This window comes from Monodelphis domestica, chromosome 8 (assembly GCF_027887165.1).
Source record: "Monodelphis domestica isolate mMonDom1 chromosome 8, mMonDom1.pri, whole genome shotgun sequence".
NCBI lineage: Eukaryota > Metazoa > Chordata > Mammalia > Didelphimorphia > Didelphidae > Monodelphis > Monodelphis domestica.
Genome location: NC_077234.1, coordinates 88,044,410 through 88,067,510, shown reverse-complemented (window position 1 = coordinate 88,067,510; position 23,101 = coordinate 88,044,410). Strand labels below are relative to the sequence as shown.

At 32.5% G+C, this 23,101-nt stretch overlaps 1 protein-coding gene across 1 annotated transcript in view; it reads left to right on the top strand.

Moving 5' to 3' along the window:
* Window positions 1-23,101, top strand: part of PARD3B (par-3 family cell polarity regulator beta) — a 1,280,476-nt gene that overhangs the window by 125,239 nt on the left and 1,132,136 nt on the right. The window contains exon 2 of the mRNA XM_001365888.4: window positions 20,978-21,079. Coding sequence (XP_001365925.2) covers window positions 20,978-21,079 — 102 coding nt within the window. The remainder of the gene's footprint in view (window positions 1-20,977; window positions 21,080-23,101) is intronic.

Genomic DNA, 23,101 nt, shown 5'->3' with positions numbered 1-23,101 from the left:
TAGCAACACTTTTTGTAGTTGCAAAGAATTAGAAAGTGAGGGGATTTCCATAAAGGGTGATGACTGAGCAAATTGTGGCATATGATTGTAATGAAATATTACCATGGTATTAAAAAAATGAAAAGGCTTACTTTAAAAAATCCTGGAAAAACCTACTTGACCTAATGCAAAGTGAAGGGAGCAGAACCAGGAGAGCATCCATTGACATTCTAACAGCATTATTCTACAATGAACATTTATGAACTATGTAAGCTATTTTTGGCAATAAAATAATTCAAGAAAATCCTTAAGGTCTCATGATGAAAAACACCATGCACTACCAAAGAAAGAACTGATAGCGTCTGAAAGAGCCTGAAACACATTATATTTCACTTTATTTCTTTTATTTTGTTTGTTTGAGATCTCTTTCACAAAATGACTGACAGGGAAAGATGTTTTATACTATTATATATGTTAAGTCAGATTGCTTACCCTCTCAGAGAGTAAGTAGGGGAGGAAGGGAAGTTGAGAATTTGGCTCAAACTTAAAAAACAAAGTTGGGATAAAGTTGTTTTTCAGGCAAATGAGGGAAAAGAAACCCAAATGACTAGTTTTAATGATTATAGAATAAACATAACATAGATTACTCAGTCAGATCCTCTTGCTTCAGGTATAAACCAGTATTTCCTGACTCACCACTCAGTGCCCTTTCCTTGACACCACATTGTCATATATTGATGTTCATCCTGTAGCTATGAGTTGTATATAATCAACCTAAATTAACTGAAGACATAGGAAAGTGAGGGTTTGTTTGTTTTGGTGAGTGGCAGCAGCAATGGTATTCATGTACCACAGGGTAGTCTGTGTAGATTTTTTAAAGACATCGATGGCATTCTCTATGAAGAATATAGATGTGAATCAAAATAGAAGTCTGTATTAATCATTAAATATTATTGGTAAAATACTTCTATTCTTCAGTAAAGTATTTTATAGGTAAAGCAGGATGTCTATTCTTTTAAGAATAAAATCTAACTTAGGAGATATTTATTGATAGCCCATTATATGTAAAACTGCCATGCCCTTTGGCAGTGGGGTGTAAAAATGAGGAAGACGGTTCTTAATTTTCAGAAACTTATGATTTAATGAGGATGTGTCATATAGTAAAATCCATACATTAGATCTTGACGAAAACATTTTTGTTCCCTAAAAGGAAGGTTTTTACTTCTTCCTCTTGTGCTCTAATGACCACCCTAAGACTTTGTTTTAAGACAGAAACCAAATATCTAAAGTTCCAGAGTATAATTTTCTTGGTATTGAGATCTAGGCATTTATCAAAAATAATATTAAAAAGTATTCCATATTCCATATTTTACAAAATCATTGTTACTCTCATGCTTCTTTGGAGGTAGCCAGAGGACAATGAGGGAATCAGCCTAGAAAGAATCATAGGATTTATATCTGTAAGCAATTTAGAGTTCATTTCGTCTGATTTACATGTGAAGGGGCAGAGCCAAGATGGCGACTTAGTGGTGAAAGCTGATTCTACTCTTACAATCCTTCCAAATCAATTTTTTTAAAAGTGCCTCAAAACGACAGGAGTCAAAAACCAACAGCAAGATGGAGAGAGAGAGAGGGGGCTCTCTTGCTGAACACAACTTGATTTTACATTTGAGAAAACCAAGACACCAGGAAGGTTAAGTAACTTGTCCTTGTTCCCACAGTTGGTAAAATAGTCTGAATTTGAATGCATATCTTTACACTCCTATTGTCATATAGACTATGATAAATGCATAAATGTTAGTAACCTTTCTAGCCTCATTATTTTTAGTAACACCAGAGGATAGCATTTTTTTTTGGAGAGATTTTTCTTTCTATGAACTCTCAGACATAAACTATCATATGCAAAAATGAAAAAAAAAAGCTTAAGGTGATGAATTTGAATATAAATATTTGTTTTCTGCTTTCAAACTCAGGACTTTGTCATCATAATTAGGGAAGTACCTGTATTCATTTCATCTGCTAGTAGCTATTGTGTTTACATGTACTGTATTGAGCTTTCAAGGTTTGAAACCTTCACAGAATAGGAACTAAATAAGAAAATTCCTGCCAGCATGGGTACAGCTAAGTGTATGCCACTCTTACTGAAAGTTCATCCTTAAGAGGTAAGCTTTTTATCACTGGTCTTAATGTATTGAAGAATGCTGCTCTTCCTGTTTGATGCAATGGTGATTAGCAATGCAATGTATAAAAGCACTTATTACTAAAGGACATTTTTATTTCCACATTTGAAAATTGATTCTAGTTTTTAAAGAAGATACCATTTATGCATATTTTGGCTCTGGTGCAATTCGTTTTGCATAGCTTATAGGCAAATAGCTTTTGAGAATTAGGGCTCATTAGTGGGCCTCGTTTCTTCAGCAATATTTTCTGATAATAGTTTTCTGTTTAATACAAGAATGTCAGAGAGCAAAAGTAGTAAGAATTAGTCTCCTCACAGTCATTAGTGAATGCATATGGAAGAAGGTAGAAAGACGGGGGCCAAGGAGTAATCACTATCTTCTGTCTTATTCCTCTTTCCTTATCCCATTCCTCACTCTGTTTATTGGACATTATTTTAAAAGCTTTGCCTTTAACAGGGACTTTGGCATATGTAAATATTTGATGTAAGTATATGCTGTATTCAATTTTATCAAAGCCATTGCTTTCATGAGAAAATGCATTCGTAGTGATTTAGGAATGTGAAGAATTTTCTGGGAGTGGTTCTGCAGAACCCTTCAGTGTGTTTAATCATCCTTTGGGCACTAACTCTCCCTGTTGTATGTTTAGCTCTGTTCTCTGATCAAGAATTTTGGATTTTTAGAATGTGCAATTTTTAAAAAATATTCTTTGAGATCATCCCCCTCCCCCCTTTTATTCACAAATGGAAAGTAAAAAGATTGTGAAATTGTCACCAGTGTTGGGCTGGATTTGTAGGATAAATTTCTGTCTCTGACTTAGATAGAAGAGAGGGGACCATCCTTGGGGAGTACCCCACCCTCCAGCTGGCTTGGCTGCTGTTAAAAGGGCTCTGCCAGGGGGCACTGGAGGATGTTCTTTATGGCATAATTTCTTTGTTACCATCTGGTTTGAGGCTGTGGCCTCTGTCACTCCCTTTGGCAATTCCCCTTCCATTTGATAAGAAAATCAAACAGTCCATATTGTCCACCTTGAGAGTTTCTGCCCCTCCATCTCCACTCCCATTTTTTTACAGCCAACATTCAAATGTTGACTTGATAGGTTGGGTTCTAGTTATAATTTTGCTTCTAATTAATTGTTACTTTGGACAAATTTTCATTGATTTCCATGACTCTTGGTTTCTTTATCCTTAAAATAAACTTATGGAGTTAAATAAATCTCTTATATTTCTTCTTGAAATACTTTTAGTGTACATTTCAATAATTAATATATGTATGGGGGCATGAAAGTATAAACCACTCAGATGAATGACTTTTAGTATCTGTACAACATAACTTCTCCTGTATAGATTGACTTTAGTGCCTTTGGTCCTAGAACATCTATATTTGCAACAAGTAATCTCTGTGTCACGTGCTAGGGGTTCCTAATTGATTTCTGTTCATTTGATTTCCTCTTTTTAGTCCAGCATAGCAATTTGTTTATTTCCACTTAAAAATGCGCTCTCATTGTCTTGCTACTCTTTTAGTGTGGTATTGTAGAATTGAAGTGACTCTGTTCTCAAAAGGCAAGGCAGGTTCTATGAAGGAAGAGGGATTGGAGACGGGGCCAGTGATAAAGTTTTTCCTGTTATCTGAGACAGAGTTTAGGTAGATTAAGAGAAATTAATCCCCTGTTGAACTCCATGAAGATCCTATGAAGGGAGAAAAAGACTTCTAGGAAATAGCAATTAATTTCTTTGCTGTGTATATTCTCTATCCATATGTTTTCCACCCTTTGTAACCCCTATCTCCAGAGACCTTATGTGTGCAAGAAGAGAACATGTCTCTTTAGTTTTCAAGAAGTGTTTTATCCCAATAGTTGTTGTTCTACCATCACAGTAAATGCCTTTATTAACAACAAAATGTCTAATTGTTAATAGGAAGCACTTCTGTGGGGATTGTGAGTGAAGGTACTAGAAAATCAGCCTCTCCATGTTGTCCTTTGAATTCAGATTAATATTCATCCTCCCTCTGAGGACCCAGCCTGTTGGTGAGAGTGGGAGCTGGATAAGTAGCCTCAGAGGGGTGCTTCAGTTGTCTTCTGAGAATCATTTGAAATGGCTTTTTTATTTAAAGAACCAAATTTCAATCAAAGGAATAAATGCAAAAAAAATTTTAAGATTGTACATTTGGAAGGGAAGTTGATAAAATTGGGAAGAACATCAACAAAAGGATGATTTTTAGAAAAGCACAATTGTCATAGTGGATCATGAGTTGAATGAGCCAGCTAATTAATACAGATGTTAAAAAAAGCCTAATGACATGGTTTTGATTAGCTGTAATTAAAGTATTATGTCCAGTTTCAGATTTGTCCTTTTAATAGAAATATGGAAAAACCATAGACAATACAGAGGAGCACAACATATATAATTAAAAGGATATGAGCTAGAACCTATGAGCAAATGTTAATGGAATGTGAAAGGCAGCTAGGACATGATTTAATTATAATCCTTTGGTATATGTGGCATATGAAATGTTATTACAGAGGGGACATTGACTATAATTCTAAGAAGACCTAATAAGAGGAACCAATCATTTGATCCTAGACAGAAAGGATGATTCAGAAACTGAAACACTGAGTGAGAAGAATGATATCTTTGCTCCTGGAAACCCTAAAAAAATAATATCAACCATTTGTTAAATATGATTTAAAGGAGGAATACCTAAAGAGAGATACCTTAATATTTATTATGAGTCTGATACTATGTGCCAGTCACTGGGGATAGAAATAAGAAAAAAGAAACAGTCCTTCCCTTCAAAGAACTTACTATCTAATGAAGAAAGATGATATAAAAATGGAGACTGGAAAGAGGGTGGGGAAGTGATGGATGGACACCAGGGGGTACCCAGTGAGGGGAGGTTATGTTTCATGGAGTTCAAACAAAGCAGAGCTAGTTGCAAATGGAAAGTGGAGAGTTATCTGTACAATCCAGATTTCTACTCTCTGTAAAGTAAAGTATTGGTAGGGATTTAGTGCTCCACCTTCCAGCCCTCCAATCAAAGGGGGAGGAAGGTGAGGGATGTGGAAAAACTGTTGAATTAGTGACATAATTATAAGATTTAAAGTGTTCAGATTATCCTAGCAGGGACATCTTGATCTGTGGAGGGCAGACATAGCAGAGCTGAAGATGGAAAGTAGAGAATTAGAATTTTCAGTTCCGTGTTTTAAAAATAATAAAATATAGTATGAAGTTTGTTTCTTGACTGCCAAAAACATTCTTTATGTTTTATTTAAGACCTTACCTGCTGTGGTTTTTTTTTTCCTGCTGTGATTTTTTAAAAAAAAGCTTTGGTATTGAAATAATCATCATTAGAGGCTTTCAGTTTATCTTCAAGTGTTATTGTATCAGTATAATTATTCTGAATAAGGATTCATTTTGGCTTTAAATTTTCTGTTTTCCTGTTCAGTAGTTTATATTAAAAAACTCTAATGTAGTGGTATTAGTCTCAAGCAGAAACATCTCCTAGGGTAGCATACTGACTTAGAAAACTACAAATTAATATTATCTATTTTATAGTGTATTTTTATTTCTTTTGTTAAACATTAAATTATAATCTCATTTAGGAGCATTGAGGACTTTTCATCTGTGATCTCAGATTTTATCATAGTGGCATTGGGTCCATAATGATGTAGATTTCAGTCCTATGGCTATGACTAGCCATCTTGTGTGACTATTTTCATGTCCTCCCATAAATTTCTTGCTCTAGGTTCAATCTAATTTTCAGATAACTTCATTTGTTGTTTTTTTTCTTGACATTGTTGTGTGATACTAATGGAACACATAGACTATATACCAGTTTTCTCTTGTTCACTTGTCTTATCGAATCATGCATTTTGTTGATAATATCTTTTATATTACCTCTACTTTGTAATTTCTTGCTTTTAATATGTTGTATCCTGCATTGGGCCACCATGCACACCTTCTTTGTCTCTTGGATTTTCTACCATTTCAGTTCTTCAGAGACTATAATATTCTATGACTTGCAATACTCAACACTCTGGAAAAATGTTGATAATAGGGCTTTGTTTCAACAAGAGTGTTTGAGGCATTAAAAAAACCCTTCAAAACATTGCAACTTCACAAAGGCAATTCAGCCAGAATTCCTTTTTAAAAATTGTTATTGTTAAATTATGAACCTAATTCATTTGTGGCCCCTTTTTCGTGTCTGTGAGATGGATACAAACATGGACAAGATCAGTGGTTGTCCATTCAATGACATATCAACTTCATTCTTCATCTATTTGTTTTTTTTTCCAGTCTATATAATCCAAATTCTTTAACACTGCAATTTCTAAGGTTTCCTGCAAGTAGTAAGTTGTTATTTGTATACAGGAATATTTGAGTCACCATATTAGCTATAGGAAATTCCTTCTTGTCTTCGATGGTGTTTGGGATTCCCTCCATATTGGTAATGAATACTTTTGGCAAGCATCGCTCTCTCTTTTTTATTCTGTCCTTAAAATCATTAATCAGATGGTTTTGAAGGTTATCTCTCACTTTATCTTCAAAGGATTCTTGAATAATTTTGAGATGCTCTGGAGACACCTTGTTAGAGGAGAACATTTAAGAATAACATTTTACTCTCCTAATATAAATGCTTTTTTATAATCAACAAATAATACACACAATGAGATTTTGTCCTATTCTGAGACCTTGTATATAATTATGTGATGGTAAAGATATTGTCTGCATGGAATATTGATTGGGAAAGCCTTTTTGTTTCCATCTAATGCCCTCATCAAGGATGCACTCAATAAATGTGTAGATTTTTCTATTTTGTATAGATGGTAAGGTAGACATTTGGGTCAGTTGTTCACTGATCTCTTATTCTGCTTTTAGTCTTTTTTAAAAAATAAAATAAAGTCCAAAATTGCCTCCCTCCCAGCCTTTGGCATTTCCCCCCTCCATGCCATACCTTGAGAATTAATTCTTCCCAGTCTTAACAATTGTATCTCTTTTAGCACAGACCTTCTCTGTATATACTTGGAAGTATATATACTTCTCTTGTATATACCTGCTTTCTCCCATCTTTATTTTCCATTTCCATTTCCTTCAGAAGCAAAATAGAACTGCTTAAAATTTTCCACATATTTTAAATGTTTTCTAAACTGGTTTTGTTCTTTGTTGTCTGTCTGATTGGTAACGAAGTTAAGCATTTGTAACTAAGTTGATTTCTACTTTTTTGGTTTCCTGACACAGGAATTTTAACTACCTTAATTTTTCTCATTGTGTTTCATATTTAGCAAGTTAATGTTTTTGAATGAAAAAAATTTTATATATAATTGGCAAATTATTTCTTTTAGATTATAAAAACTGCAACAGTTTTTGCTTGGGGGGTCTTTTTGAATATTAGATAAAAATGGACATGACTTCATATTTTATTAGACAAGTGTTTCAGAATTGGCCTTCAGAATATACCCAAACAGCTTAATATTTATTTGTAAACAATTATAGAGTAATTATTATAGCTGTGCACATAATTGTTTAATTGCTTCCCCTATCACACTTCTCCCTCCATTTCTAAAACAGTTGACTAGATTTTAACAATCCTTTATTTTCTTGGTGTAGTTCCAAGGCATTTTTTTTGGGGGGGTTTGGATCGTGTGTGAGGAGAATCTCTACTTCTGAAGTACATTAAATTCATTCTCTTTTGAAAGTTATCAGGAGGGAATACACCAAATCTCATAATGCTAATAAATATATTTAGAAGCAGAGTGGTTTTTCTTATTTACACAGATTTGGAGATAACTTGCTTGTTTTGGAACTGAATTTGATTAAATCCACCTGCATGTTTTTGAATATCATAATATTTATAACAAAATATATTAACAGTGTTGGCATAATTTACCATATTGAGTGTATATTTCTGAATATTGAGGCAAAGCTGGTATGTAAAGGTTAGATACCAAAAGTAGCCCTACATCTGTGTTATTCTTTTCATAATTAGAGGTTGTATGAATTTATTTTTCCTACAAATAAATGAAAAAGAAATAGAGCAGATGTAAGTATATCCTGCTTCTCTCACTTTTTTGTATTTTTTATTTTTGTTATACAGATTTTATTATACATATTTTATTTGTATGTTTAAAACCACAGATGTATGTAAATGTGATTTCACTCTTGGAAGATTATTACCAGAAAGCCTTTTCTGTTCTTTATTAATTTTTATGTTATCTTTCCAATATTTTTTGACTTGAGTTTTGAGATCTTCAAGTGTTATTTTTGTCCTGTTCTATTGGCACAATGCCTGCCTACTTTAGAGTTACTGTTTTAATGTTTTTTTCCCTTTTGGACTCACATAACATGACATAGTATTTCATAATATTAATTTTATTTTCATTGTATTATGGATCCACACTCATTCTTGTGACATCATTTTTCAAAATGAAATCTGAAATTTACTAACAAAACTAATAGCCATCATTTATGTAGTGTTTTATATTTTACAAATCACTTTATAAATTAATTTGGTCTCATTTGATCCTTACAACAGTGTGAAATATCTGTTATCCCATTTCTACAGATGAGGAAACTCAGGCACAGAGATTTAAATGACTTGCTCTAATGGCATTTCAGCTCAGGTTTTAGAATCTCCAAAGTCTTTTATTCATTCATTATGCCCCTTCAAGAGTTTCTTACTTGCTCAGTGGGAGATTCAGTGGGAGAATCTTTGTCTTTACTGCCTTCCCTTTGCTTTTTTCTAGTATGCTACACTGGAATTTAAATAAGCTACATAGAATATGTTTATAGCAATTTATTAGAACAACATCTCTCTTAACATGACCAGGTATCTGTTTGAATTATGAGTGATGGAGTGCCACATACCAAGAATATTATATATATTTTGAGGAAGAAAAGACCCATAAGAAAGTCAAAGATGGCAAAAAAAGAAAATGATTAATGTTGGAGGGGTTGTGAGAATTTTTAGACACGTTGATGTGTTCACAGGTGGACCTATGAATCAGTACAAACATTTGAGATGCCAATTTGGAATTATAATGACAAATATATTAAACAGTAACTTTGATCTTTGATTCAGCTATATCAAGGCTATCCCTGAAAGTTCTGTGAAAGAAATAAAAGGAAAATGTAAAGGTCTCTTTTTGAGGGGGCAAAAACCAGGAAAATAAAGCATGTCCATCATTTGAGGAATGACTTGAACAAATTTGGGATGTGGATATAATGGAATAATGGAATAACAAAAGTTACTATAAGAAATGAGTAAATAGATGATTTAAAAGAAACATAGAAAGTCTTATATGAACTGAGTGAAATAATCAAAAACAGGATATCAATATTATAAAAACAATAAGTTTGACTTTTGTAAAGCAATAAATTAAATGAAATCAGAACAATTTGTACAATTACAGCAGTACTGTAAAGATGAACAACTTTGAAAGCTGTTAAATCTTTGATTAAATATACTGACCATTCAGCATTCCAGAGGATTGATATTAAAACATGCTACACATTACAGAGGAGTGATGGATTTGTAGAGCATAAAAATCAAACATATATAAACATACATATAGGTGTATATTTTGAATACAGCTATTGAGGGAATTTAATTTGCGTGGCCAGGTATTTGAGTTATAAGAATTGTTTTCATTTTTCAATGGGAAGGAGAGAAAACAAAACAGGTTTCTTTTAATTAAAAAAATTAAATGGGAGGGTGATACAGATATGAAAAACTTTTAGACAAGGGAACTAGATTATTAATTTTTCTTAACTGTTTTATTTCAAAGAGACATCTCAGTAAGTGACAGTAATCTGTAAATGTTTATAATACAAAAATAAATATTGATTAAATTTAAAATAAATTTTTAATTTTAATGAACAGCAATGGTCATGGGATAGTTCTGTTTAGAAAAGGCTTTTTAGGGAAGATCTTTGTCTTCAGCTAGTCTTATAAAGAAATGTAGGATTTGGATTGATGAGGAGCTGGAAAGGGCTTTCCAAGTTAAGGTGTCTCATAAGTACAAGTAAGCATAGAAGTAGACATTAGAGAAAACAGATAGTCTGTGATGGAGAGGGTTGATACTGAAACCAAAATGAGCTCTGAAGTCTTTCAGTAGTCAAACAGTTATCTGGTCTTTTCCATAGACTTTTTGCCATTAATAAAAACTCAATATTTCTTAAAAATTGGAATTATTAACAATAGTTGTGATGTATATTGTGCTTTAAGTTTTGTAAAGCATTTGACAAATATCTCATTTGATTTTCAAAATAATGCTGGGAAGTGAGGGCTATGTCTCTATTTTAAGGTATAGAGATTAGGTAATTTATAGCCAGTAATGGATTTTAAGTCAGGTCTTCTTACCTCCAAGTCCAGCACTCTAGGTGCTGTGCCAATTAGTACATTACAACTCATAAAACTTAATACAAAACAATATTAAGAAATTCATTTAATATCTCTTCTATGTGGAGCACAGTTGTGAAGGGATATATGGAGTTAAACTAAGATATGGTCCAAGATATAAGGAACTGGTTTGAATTGATAAAAATAATAGCTGTTCTCTGATGGATAAATAGTAAATAAAACAACAAATGCATAAATGCAAGAAGTCAATAACCATATAAAAGCACTCTAAATTATTAATTGATAAATATAATTTAATGCAATTTTGAAGTTTCATATTATATCCATCAGACTGGCAAAAATGACAAAATAAGAAAATGACAAAAGTTAAAAGGATTGGGATGAGGGAAGAGAAAACAAAATTCATACCAGCGAATTGGTGATAGACCTGTGATATAGTCAAGCCATTTTGGAAAGTATTTTGGAACTATGCCTAAAAATGATTAAATTGTGCATATACCTTTTGAATGAAACAGGTATAATACTGCTAGGCCTATGTCTCAAATAGATCCAAGAAAGAGGAAAGGGACTTATGTGTACAAAAATATTTATGGTATGTAGAAATTGAAAATTAAGGAATTTCCCTCCTTTTGGGGATGGATGAACAATTTGTGATATATAAATACCAAGGAATATTGTTGTGCCATAATTAACAATGAAACGGACAGTTTTAGTAGAAGCTGCAATAATTTCTATGACATGATAAAGAAAGAAAGTGATTAGAATGGAGGGAATAATTTATAGAATGACAAAACCTTGTAGAGAAAATCTTTGAGTTTAATCAATGAAATGATAAACCAGAAGATTAAAACACACTACTCATTTCCTGCCAGAAGGGTAATGAACTTCAAATGCAGAGAAGAACTTGGATATGGCCAATGTGGGAATTTGTTTTCCTGGACTATATATGCTTATAATGAGGGTTTTTCTCTATTGGATCCTAATCAACTTCTACTCTTGACCTTATTTCTTTCTACAATCTATAATTTTTTCTGGATTCATAATATTTGACTCATTCCTTTTTTGTCATATACAGTTAAATCCCAGTTCCATTTGTTCTTCCTTAGCAGACTTCTGGGCATATTTCTCCTACTGTTTTTAAGTATTTTAGAGATTTGAACATTTGGTATGGTGACATGTATTAAAAGTGTCATTAATTTTTTATGTTCGGGCAATTATGGAAAACAATTTTGTTTACAAATGATGGTTTGATTCTGTATAATTTATGAATTATATTTAAATATATATTTTAGGGTTTATATTTATAGTGCTGGGATTTTTCAGCTATTATTTTTTGAAGAATAATCAAATTTTCATGTACAAATCTGGCAACTTGGTAATCCTAGGTATTTCTGTGATCCTTCTAGATATTCAGTAAATATTGTATATTTTCAGCCTGCAGTGGTAATGATTACTATACCTTTTCTAATCTTTGTGCTTTAATAATGCTATGCCCTTTATATTCTAAATACTTTAGTTAAGACTCACACTAAAGAAAGTGGTAGTAAAAGGTTATTGTTCCTTGTAGTTTTTGCAAATTTAGGTAGAGGTAATCTCTGAGTATTCTTATATTACTTTATTGGCATTTTGGAAATAAAAAAAACCAAAATAATGTTTTTCCTTGGTCAGTTTATAAATACTATAACATGTCTCAGATCTATCCAGCATTTGGCCCAGTGCCTCTCACATTGTTCAGACATCTAGTTGTGCTGACTCTTTGTGATGTTATGGACTGTAGCACATCATTATTATCCATGAAGTTTTCTTGGCAAAGATACTGGATTTGTGTTTTGCCATTTCCATTTCCAATGACTGATACATAGTAGGTGCTTAATAAGTGTTTAATGATTGATTAATTAGTGCTTCTCACTGATTTATCTCAGTTTAAGTCCTAGGAACTTTTTTAAAAATTTAATTTAATTAATTTAGAATATTTTTTATGATTACATGAATCATATTCATTTTCTCCCCTCCTCCCTATCCCCTCCTGGAGCCAATGAGCAATTCCACTGGGTTTTACATGTGTCATTGATCGACCCATTTCCATATTATTACTATTTGTACTGGGGTGATTGTTTAGAGCCTATCTCCCCAATCATATCCCCATTGAACTATGTGATCAAGCAATTGTTTTTCTTCTCTGTTTCTGCTCCCACAGTTCTTTCTCTGGATGTGGATAGTGTTCTTTCTCATAAGTCCTTCAGAATTATCCGGGATCATTGAATTGCTGCTAGTAGCGAAGTCTGTTATATTCAGTTTTGCCACAGTGTATCAATCTCTGTGTATAAGGTTTTCCTGGTTTTGCTCCTTTCACTCTGCATCAATTCCTGGAAGTCATTCCAGTTCACATGGAATTCCTCAAATTCATTATTCCTTTGAGGACAATAGTATTCCATCACCAACATATACCACAATTTGTTCAGCCATTCCCCAATTGGAGGGCTTTCCCTCATTTTCCAATTTTTTTTTTGTCATCACAAAGAGCGCAGCTATGAATATTCTTGTACAAGTCTTTTTTCCTTATCTCTTTGGGGTACAAATTAAGCAGTGGTATGACTGGATCAAAGGGCAGGCAGCCTTATAAAACCCTTTGGGCATAGTTTCTAGTAACTTTTTTGAAGTTAGTTTTCTAAGCATTCTCCCACCCTCCTATCTTGTCCCACTCAATCTATCCTACTTATTGTTGCCAGAGTAATGGTTCAGCCCTTGCATTGTACGAAATCCATACCGCTTATCTCTAAATTCAAATTCAAAGCCTTCCAAATTCTGATTCTGGCTTACTGTATTTCATACTATTTCCCCTCGTATTGATGATGCCCTTCATCAAAACTGCAGTATTTAATTAACCCATCCCACAAATTCCTATTTCCATTTTTTTCCTTATGTCATTACCTCTTCTTGGAATATTCTTCCTACTTGTCTAAATCTGTTGACTGACTGACTATCATCTTTTTGCCTCCATCTCAAATAGCCTCACTTTCATGAACTCTTCTTTTAAATGATAAACCCTGATCATTCATAAATGGCAGTTATTTTTCCTTTTCTTTATTCAAATTTACTCTAATTATAACACCTACCCTCAGGGTGGTTGTGAGGATCGAATGAGATAATTATTGTAGTGATTAGCACAGTACCTGGCACACAGTACTATATAATGTTAGCTACCATTGTTTTCAATATTATTATTATTATTATTTGTTTTATATTTGTGTGAAATGCTCTTCATTCACACTAGATTATTAGGGTGTCATTTATTAATATATGGCTCAACATTCAGAACAGTATATTGTCAATAGTGAATGCTCAATAGATATTTATTGAGTCAGCAAATTGTCATTTTTATCTTTAGCTTTCATCCATCCCCCTGAACATAGGAGCATGGGCTTGAGGCATGGGCAGTGGTCTTACATATAAGATGGAGGTATATACTCTATGGCTTAGATTAAACCTGTTTGACTAGAACTCCCCAGTGGTGGATCAGAGAAAAAATTTGAATTTTCATATGCATCTGTAGATTATAATAATTTAAGGTTGGCTATTGGCAGTGCTGTTCATTCATATGTACACATCGACAGACTCTCACACATACACATGCACATATATTTAGAAAATTGTTGCTATCTAGGGTACTGTTAGAGAATACATTAAGCCTTTTTGGAGGCAGTGTGCAAAGAAGCCAAATTTATAATAGCTGCAATATGTTTCAGTCTCAACTTCCTGGCATTTAGGAAACTGTACATTTGGTGACTTAGCTTTTCCTAATTTATACCCACTGAAATTCACTGTGGTGTTGGATTCCTTTTAGGTTTAGGATGGATCTTTTTGAGCTATAATGAGTAGATGAATACTTTTTCATAGCAAGTGTTCTCTTTGGAGACTTGGTCGATTCCATCCTGTGGCTATAAGTTACATGCCTTTAGACCTCACAAGCTTTAAAACCTTGGCATTTAGAATGGTAGAGACTATAAAATTTCATTGGAAAAGAAATTTCATTAAATAATGAAAAAAGCATTTTTTCATCAACTGTTTTCTTTAAAAGGGTTTTGAAACAGTGGACCCCAATGTTATTAAATTCATGTTTGCTTAATTTTGTAATATTTTAAAAGGGCCAAACTGTGGTGGTGTTTTTATGTTGTATCAATTAAATACATTAGTAATTTTTGGTGATTTTAACTATTTTATGCAAACTTAAAGTACTTTAAAATGAAATCTTAAAAAAAGTTATACTTTTTGTGCCTACTTCCTAAAATTTCTTTGGATACCCAGAATTATTTATTGTTCACACAAATTAGATGCTCTTCATTTTATAGGACTTTGTGGTCTATCATATGTTATGGCTTTGTACTGTATATACTATAGATACCCACCCTTCTGTTTTTGTTTAATGAAAAATCAATCTTATTTGCTGACATTTGGTTTCCAAAAATGTTGGGAAACTAAAGTAATCATTTTCTACTCTATAATTTCCCTCCTATTCCCTCCCCTTTTCTTTTATTGGTACTATGGTCCTGCTAATCCTCTAATCTCATTACTTTGGAGTTGAGTTCTCATTTATATTTTGTTTTAAGGTTTACCGAATTTTTTGTTCCTAGCAATACTAAATATTAGGTAGTACAAATATTTCCACGATTTTATTGATAAAGAAACTTGAACTAAGAGAAGTTAAGCAACATACCTGAGGCTATTTTGGAATGAATCTCAAGTATCAGGATAGACCCAGTATTATTCCTCTCTCTTACCTCACAAATGTATTAAGTTCACAAGCTATATTTTCTGACATTTCTTTCACTTTGCTCCTACAATCACCTGAATTCAGTTCATTTCTTCTCATCTACATGACTATAATGGCTTCTTATTCAGTTTTCTTTTTCTTATTTTATCTCCAATATGGTTTTCACACTGTTGCTACTATACCCTTCCTAATCTACCAGTATATACAATTTCTTCCTTCACTCAAAGTTTTCAATGACTTCTCATTGCCTATAGAAAAAAGTAGAATGTTGAAGTCATGCTACTCTGTAATTTTCCCCAATCTGAGTTCAACTTACATGTCCAGCTTTAACTCTTACTATGTCCTTCATGTTTTCTATATTTTATTAAAAGTGGACTAGTTTTCTTCCCCTATTCTTTTTCTGCCCTCTCCCACCTCTATGCCTTTGTTTATGCTGTTCTTCATCTTGTAATGGATAGACAAACAAATGGGTAGATAGATGAACTTTGGCAGTACAAATATAAGTAAGTGAAACATAGTCTTTACCTCCAAGAAGTTTACATTCTATTGCAGGAAGATAAATACATCATAAGGAACTGAAAAGTAGTGAAGGGGAAGCACTTTCGTGGGGGTATAGTAGAAAAATCTTGATTGACAAGAGGAGAGTTAGGAGAGGAGTAATCTTGACTAGCCTGAGCACTTCTGTAAGTGGGATTTTCCTACAATAACTCACCAAATGGAGGAGGAGACTGCAGAGATAAAGGCATCCATCTCTTGGGCAAGAACGCACCTGGCAGAGGAGGAAAATTACGGAGAATCAGGATCAGAGCCAGTAAAGGAATAAGAAAATTTCCTCTATTGAAGATTTTCCCTAAATTTCCTCTATTGAATATTTCTGCAAGACCCAGCTTGGATGCCTACTCCTCCATGAAGCCTTCCCTAAACATCCTACTTCCTTCTTCATGTCTACCTTATTTCTTCCCCCAAGGAAAACGTGGTGGTTTTCTGAAAATTTTCATAGCAATTTGTGTAGAAATTTACTTCATATTTATTTCCCTTTCCCTTTTATCTGTGTGCTTGTCCTTCTTCTCTGTCCCTTTAGATTTCAATTTGGTTAGAGGAGGGTCTGTGTCATTATCTGTCTCTGTATCATTAACCCAGGGCCTTGGGCAGAATAGACACAAATTAAATGCTTGTTCCTATGATCATGGGATTTAGAGCTAGAAAGGATCTTGGTTATCACAATCTGATTTTCTCATCTGACAAAGAAGAACAATGAAGACTAGAGCTTTTGCTCAAAGTTTCACAAGTACTAAGAGTTGAGCTTCTATGCCTTTCACATAAATGTTTGTTGACTGACTCCATTAGGCAGCCCATTTAGCTTTTGTAATTGTTGGGGATTTTTTTTTCTGACACAATGCCTACATTTGCCTTTTTTTTTGTTTTTATCCCATTTCTTCAAGTTCTGTACTCTTCAACCAAAGAGGAAAAAAAAGTCTCCTATCCATATGTTCTTCAGATATTTAAATAAAACTATATATTCCTCTGTGTCAGAGACTTAAGGTGCTTCCCACAATCCAGGTCAGCTTTCTCAGTACTCTTTTCAGTTTATGAATATTCTTCCTAAAACTGATCACTATTCCCAAGATATAACCTGAATCATACAGAGTATAGGGCGACTGTTACCTATTATAGGAAGCTATACCTCTCTTATACAACTAGATTCCATTAGTTTTTCTAGCTATTAAATCATTCTGTTCATTCATAATGAGATTATAGCATTCTCAAACCATTAGTTCTTTCCCAGGTAAGCTGCTGTCTACTTGTTCTTCCCACATCTGTTAAGTTGATTATTTTTTAGGCTTTATACTTGTTTCTATTGAATTTGGTATTATTACATGAGACTCAATGTCAAGATCTTTTTAGACTCTGTTACCCATTTAGCTGACCCCAGATATTTTATTTTATATGACTATTCGCCCTCCCCTTAAGTCATTGGCTTTCATGGAGTATATGTCTAGTATTGGAATATTTATGTTATAGGATATGGCATCCTTCTATAATGAAATTGGCAGAATGATACTGGAATAGGACACTGAATTTACAAGACTAATAATCAAAGATTATGAAAAGCTAGTGCTCAATGGAAGAAATATAGAAAAGATAGAAATGGCATTAAATAGAACAAAGTTAGAAATAGCAACTTAACTAGACAAAGTGCTCATATGAGCCTCAGTTCCATTTTGTATTTTTCTTTTTATTGTAATGGGTTCCCATGGCCAAAGATTTCATTACTATTTTGGCTATTTCACTGGTGATGAGTCTTTCCATATTTAGGTAGGCTGCTCGTGAGAATGCAATCAGACTCTTGCCACAGTATTCAAGCAGTTTAGCTCACTGACACAGCTTTTGAAAAGCCACGGTTTTCCTGTACTAGAATAATATGGAATAAGAGTAATACGTTGTGAATTTATATTTAAGTAATGCTTTAAAATCTATTTAAAATACGTTCTATAATAGGGATGCCAATTTGTGACAGATTTTTGTTATATCTTTTAAAAATAGTTATGTTCTAGAAAAATCACATGTAAATGAAGTTTTTGAATGGATTTCTGTGCTCATGTTGACTATCATGATATAATTAGAGATGCAGCCCTATGGAAATAAATTTTTTGGTATAGTGTGATAAAAGAATGAAGGTTAGAGCTAAACACAGAACATAAAGAATATTATAATAGATCATTAATAGGAAAATGCAGGTAGAAAACTGGAGCCCTCACATAGAAGTTCACATTTTCTTTGTGATACATTTGAAATTCCCCTGATTCTTTCCCAGCCAGTATCAGTTGTTCTTAGGATTCTCCTTGCATCATAGGCTATTCCTATAGGAATTCCTTCATTACTTCCTTTTTATAACTATCAGAATCTTGTTTTTTTTAAATCTCAGAATTTATATATTTATTTTGACTAGTTGTTAATGATTCACAAATTGAGTAAAATGTTGATTCTTGAAAATTATACCAAATAGTAAGACTAGTATTAAAGTAAAATTTTAATTCCCTAAAGTGAACACACCACATAGCTATTGTTAGAACTAATGGTAGTTATAGATTCTATGGTCTATTTGGAATGACTTATGAATATTATTTACTACCATATTGGTACTTTCCCCCCTCTGTGATGTATGTTTCTGTGTTTAGCTCTCTCTTTCAGTTTATTAACATAGTTTAATATAAATTTAATTTTAAAATTTCCATCTGCATATGAGTTATTTCATAATGGCAACTGTGTATAAATTAACTGGCTCAAAATCTTGGGAAAGGATATACTTGGAAGAGAATAGAATGTTTCTCAGTTGATTCCATCATGCTTAAAAGGTACTTTGAATGTCACTATCAAGATTTACTGTATTGAAAAATAACTCTACCTATAAGAAATATTGCCAAAAACAATAATGTAAATTATATAAATATTCAGGTTATACATATGTGATACAAGTAGAACATTCTGTGTGCTTTATTAAACCAAAGTTGTAAGTTTTATTTAAGTGACTGTTATATGAAAAAGGAATATATAAACAGTGTGTTATATTTGATCAATTTTCTTTTGAGATAATAAAGAAAATAAATGCAAAACAAAATGGAATGATTAAAATTTTATGAGTATAAAAGTCAGGGTAAATTTTGTGTTTCTTATTTTAACTTCACTCTTTTAGTATTGTATATACAGTCAAACCTCAAATTTTTTAATAATTAAGTTACTAGAAAATGACTTGAAAGTAAAAAATGTGTATATTAATGAAGTGAATGTAAGGGTAATAATAGGGAATTAGGTTCTCATCTCATGACCACCAAAAACTGTAGTCTTTAACAAGAGATTGTCGAAACTAGACTTTTCTACATATAATTCTTTATAACAATATTAATTCTCATAATTTGCACTTTTTCTAACACAGTAACCATAAAACAACCCATAGAGTATACAAAATAAAACTTATAACATGCAAAACATTTTCCTGCAAGAATTCTGACCTTTTGTTCTAATGTGCCAGTAAAAAATTGATTTCAGAGCATTTTTACTTTTCTTAACACATGAAATATACAATATCATAAATAGTATATAGCAAATAAAATTCTTAAGACAAAAACATATTTTTAACCTTTCACTGCATCAGATGGCAGTGTAAGGATGTTTTTTACTATATACTATACTTTTGTAAACCTCTTTCCCTTGACTGCCTTCTGAAAACCAAGGGAGAAATTGCTGGGACTTTGGTTGCTGAATATAGTGAATGCACTGGGAGTGCTTTTCAATAGTAGGGTGAACAAGACAAATGAAGTGCTAATAAGATACCAGTTTCTCCACCCACTTGCACATCTCATTTTTTTTTTGTCTACTAAGCATAGTGTGTGCTACAGTTGCCATTGTGAAAGTGAAAAATATTACTAATAAAATCACAAGAATGCTTGGAAGTCTTGAAAGTTAAGTATGTAATGTTGAAGATTATTTGTACTTGAGGTGTGTGTGTGTGTGTAGATGTAAACATGTGGGTAATTCATACACATCTACATTTATATGTTTAGCACCTTTTATTATATTTGCTGAATATGAATTGCTATTGAACTGTCTTTCTTGAATATGTAAAATATTAATATCAAAATGCATTATATAATATATGTTTATGTGTGTGTGTGTGTATAAACACACACACACACAAACTTTTTTGTTGCCATTCAGGATTAAATATTTTCTTTCTCACTAGTTTATTCATTCTTGCTTATGGTGAAATGGTAGACATATGAAATAAGAATACCTAAACAGAATGTTTATCTGTTTTGACTCTTCTGACTTGATATATTTGACTTTGAATTATTTTGTTTAAAAAATTGATTACCAAATCCTAAAACTATATGAACATATTACTCCCTTAATTTAAGTTTTAAAACATTTTTAAAAATCTGTATCGAAAGTCAAATTTTAGATTAAAAAATTCAGTTTTTCAAACTCTCCCATATCCTTTATAGTTTTAAGTAGTGGTTCAGTCAGCTGCTAGTCTTCATCAGAAAGACTTATCTAGTCAGTTATTCTTAAAATATTTTTTCCTTCACAGTTCTAAGAGAACTTTCAAGACATTTTTGTGTTCTAGATTTATTTCTAAAAAATATGGACCCTCTTTCTCATAATTAAGAATCTTTCCTGGGTAACTCTTAGTTCTCTCTTGTTAATACCATAAGCAATCTTAAAAATAGAGGAGGAAATGCAGAGACATGTTTCAAAAGTTGATGGAGTTGAATTCATTCTCTCTCTATTTTTTTGACTTACTGCCACCATGCCCTGTAACTACAGGACTATGAAGTTCTAGGCTTCAGGACCCTCTCATGACATCATTGTCATCTTGCTGGGGAGTCTAAAGGCATGTTTCAGGAATATTGTCCCAAGGCCTTTCTTTAAAGTATACTAGATTAAATTGTTGATTATAGAAAATTCCCCTGGTATATATCTTGTCGATTTCTGAATAATTTGGCTATAATAGCTAATCACTAATAGTTCCTAATTTCCACAAAACTTTTGTTAATCTTTTTGGCTTAAACTAAAAGTTAAGACAAGATATGAAAGACAAAATGTTTTTCTATTTATCTTAAAGTGAACACTTGAAAAATGAATTGAAAATGTGTGTTTAAAATCTCTTTAAAAATGTGACTTTTACTTGTAGGATCCTGGTGATTGGGTGAAAATTCATCATTTGGAGTACATGGATGGAGGAATACTGGACCCAGATGATATATTGGCAGATGTTGTTGAAGACAAAGATAAGGTAGATGACTATATTTAAATTATTCTTCTTAAAACCTATACTTTTTTTGAGAGATTGAAATGCTAAATGAATTTTGAGGTAGTTATTTTTATCTGTTCAGGGTAACCTGGACAGCCTTGAACTCACAATTTCTCTTCAAATGTTTGGAAAAATGTTGGCAAACTTTGTAGTTCAGTAATGGTGTTCTGATTATTGTATATCTCATTCAAGTTTGTTTCTTCTTTGCCAACATTTTTCCAAAATATCTTTGAATGTTATGGTATTTATAATTATTGTTATCCCTGTCAGTTATTTCACTGACCATTCCACTAAATATCTGGTCAAATTAGAGAATGTGAAGTTTGAGGATGATATAATACAAAACTTATGGAGGGATTCCTTTAATATTTAATTTTAAGTTGCTCTTTCTCATAGGTGCTGACCAAAGGCATAATTCTGTTTAGTATATTATTTTTCTTGATGATTTGAGATAATTCAGCTCTCTAAACACCTTTTATCTCTTATTTCCCCCATTGGAAGCAAAAATGCACAGTGCATTGTGATTATTTGACATAATAAGGAATATTGACAACAAATAATATAGATGAGAAAAAGAGAGCCAATAAGGAGGTTGAGAGTCAAACAGGAATAATTTATTAAGCACTTTCTTTGTATTCCTGCCTCTACTCTTGACAGATATATCCTGCTAATCATTGTCCATCCCTATTTTCAGAGTCAAAGGAGGCAGAGGCAAAAATTGGACCTGTGACTTTGTTGTTGTAAAAAGTAACTAAAAAACAATTTTAATTAGAGTCTAACTCCTTCTTCTGATGCTTCTCACTGTTTCTCCTAATGTAGTTTATAGTTGTTCAAAAATATAGGTGTTTTGTATTTTTGGTTAAATAATTTTACATGGCAGCATGGATTACCCAAAAAAGATTAATAGATATAATCAGAAACCTTAGGTTCATATCCTGGCTCTGTTGCTTTGTGACCCATCTGATCTATGGCAAGTTACTTCATCTCTCTTGGCCTCAATTTCCTATTTGTACAATGAAAATGATTTGGACTAGGCACTTTATAAGGTGTCCTGTTTAAATATAACCATCCTATGTTGTCCTTTCAAGTAGATTTTAAGCTCCTGGTAGGTAAAAAACAAACAAACAAAAGAGGGAGAGAAGTCATTTGTTAGTATGCTATAGAGTGCTTTACTTTGTTTTGTTTTTTAAAAATTCCTAGCAAACCATTTTAACTGTGGACTATTTATGAGAATAAAAAAAATAAGCTTATATGAAGCCATTCTTTTAACAGTTTTACCTATTCCCCTAAATGAGGTTTAGAAGATGAGATATTGACATACAACTTATACCATATTTGTAAATCTTGAGCCATTGCCTTAAGATTAATCTTTAGAAGTAAAATGTGAGTTGTATCTGGGATTGTTTTCTGAAGGAGTTAGAATTTATGATATCAGATCTATTGCTGCTTGCTTTGGGACTTTGAGTTATTATTTTATAGATGAAGAAAAGATAGTGAGGTGGGATTCAAAATCATGTCTTCCTTACTCCAAATCCAATGCTCCATCTGCTATACACCATGCTGTCTTTTGTTATATATTTCATGTGTTTTGATCTACATTTTGACTTAATGAGTGCTTATAGACTTGATGAGATGAAGGATCCATTTAGAATAATGTAGGCATGAAGTTGATTAGAATAGCATTCTGTGGGATTTGTCTCTAGATTTGTCTTTATTTTTGGAAAAGTGCAACTTTAAAAAGCCTATTCATTTAAACTTTTTGGTTTATTTTTTCCCAAAGATGTAAGAGTGAAGAGGCAAGAACTTTGCCTCTTTGTCTTTGGGATCTAGAAGAGATGAGACATGACTTGTATCATCTTCAAATTTGAGTTGTGGATTTTTCTATCTTCATTTCATTGTTTTCAAGTTTTTCACACCCTTCATCTTCTAGATTCTGATAAAGATTTCTGAAAACCTTAGAATCTTGAATTGCAAGAAGGAAAAGAAAATGTGGAAAGCAAGAAA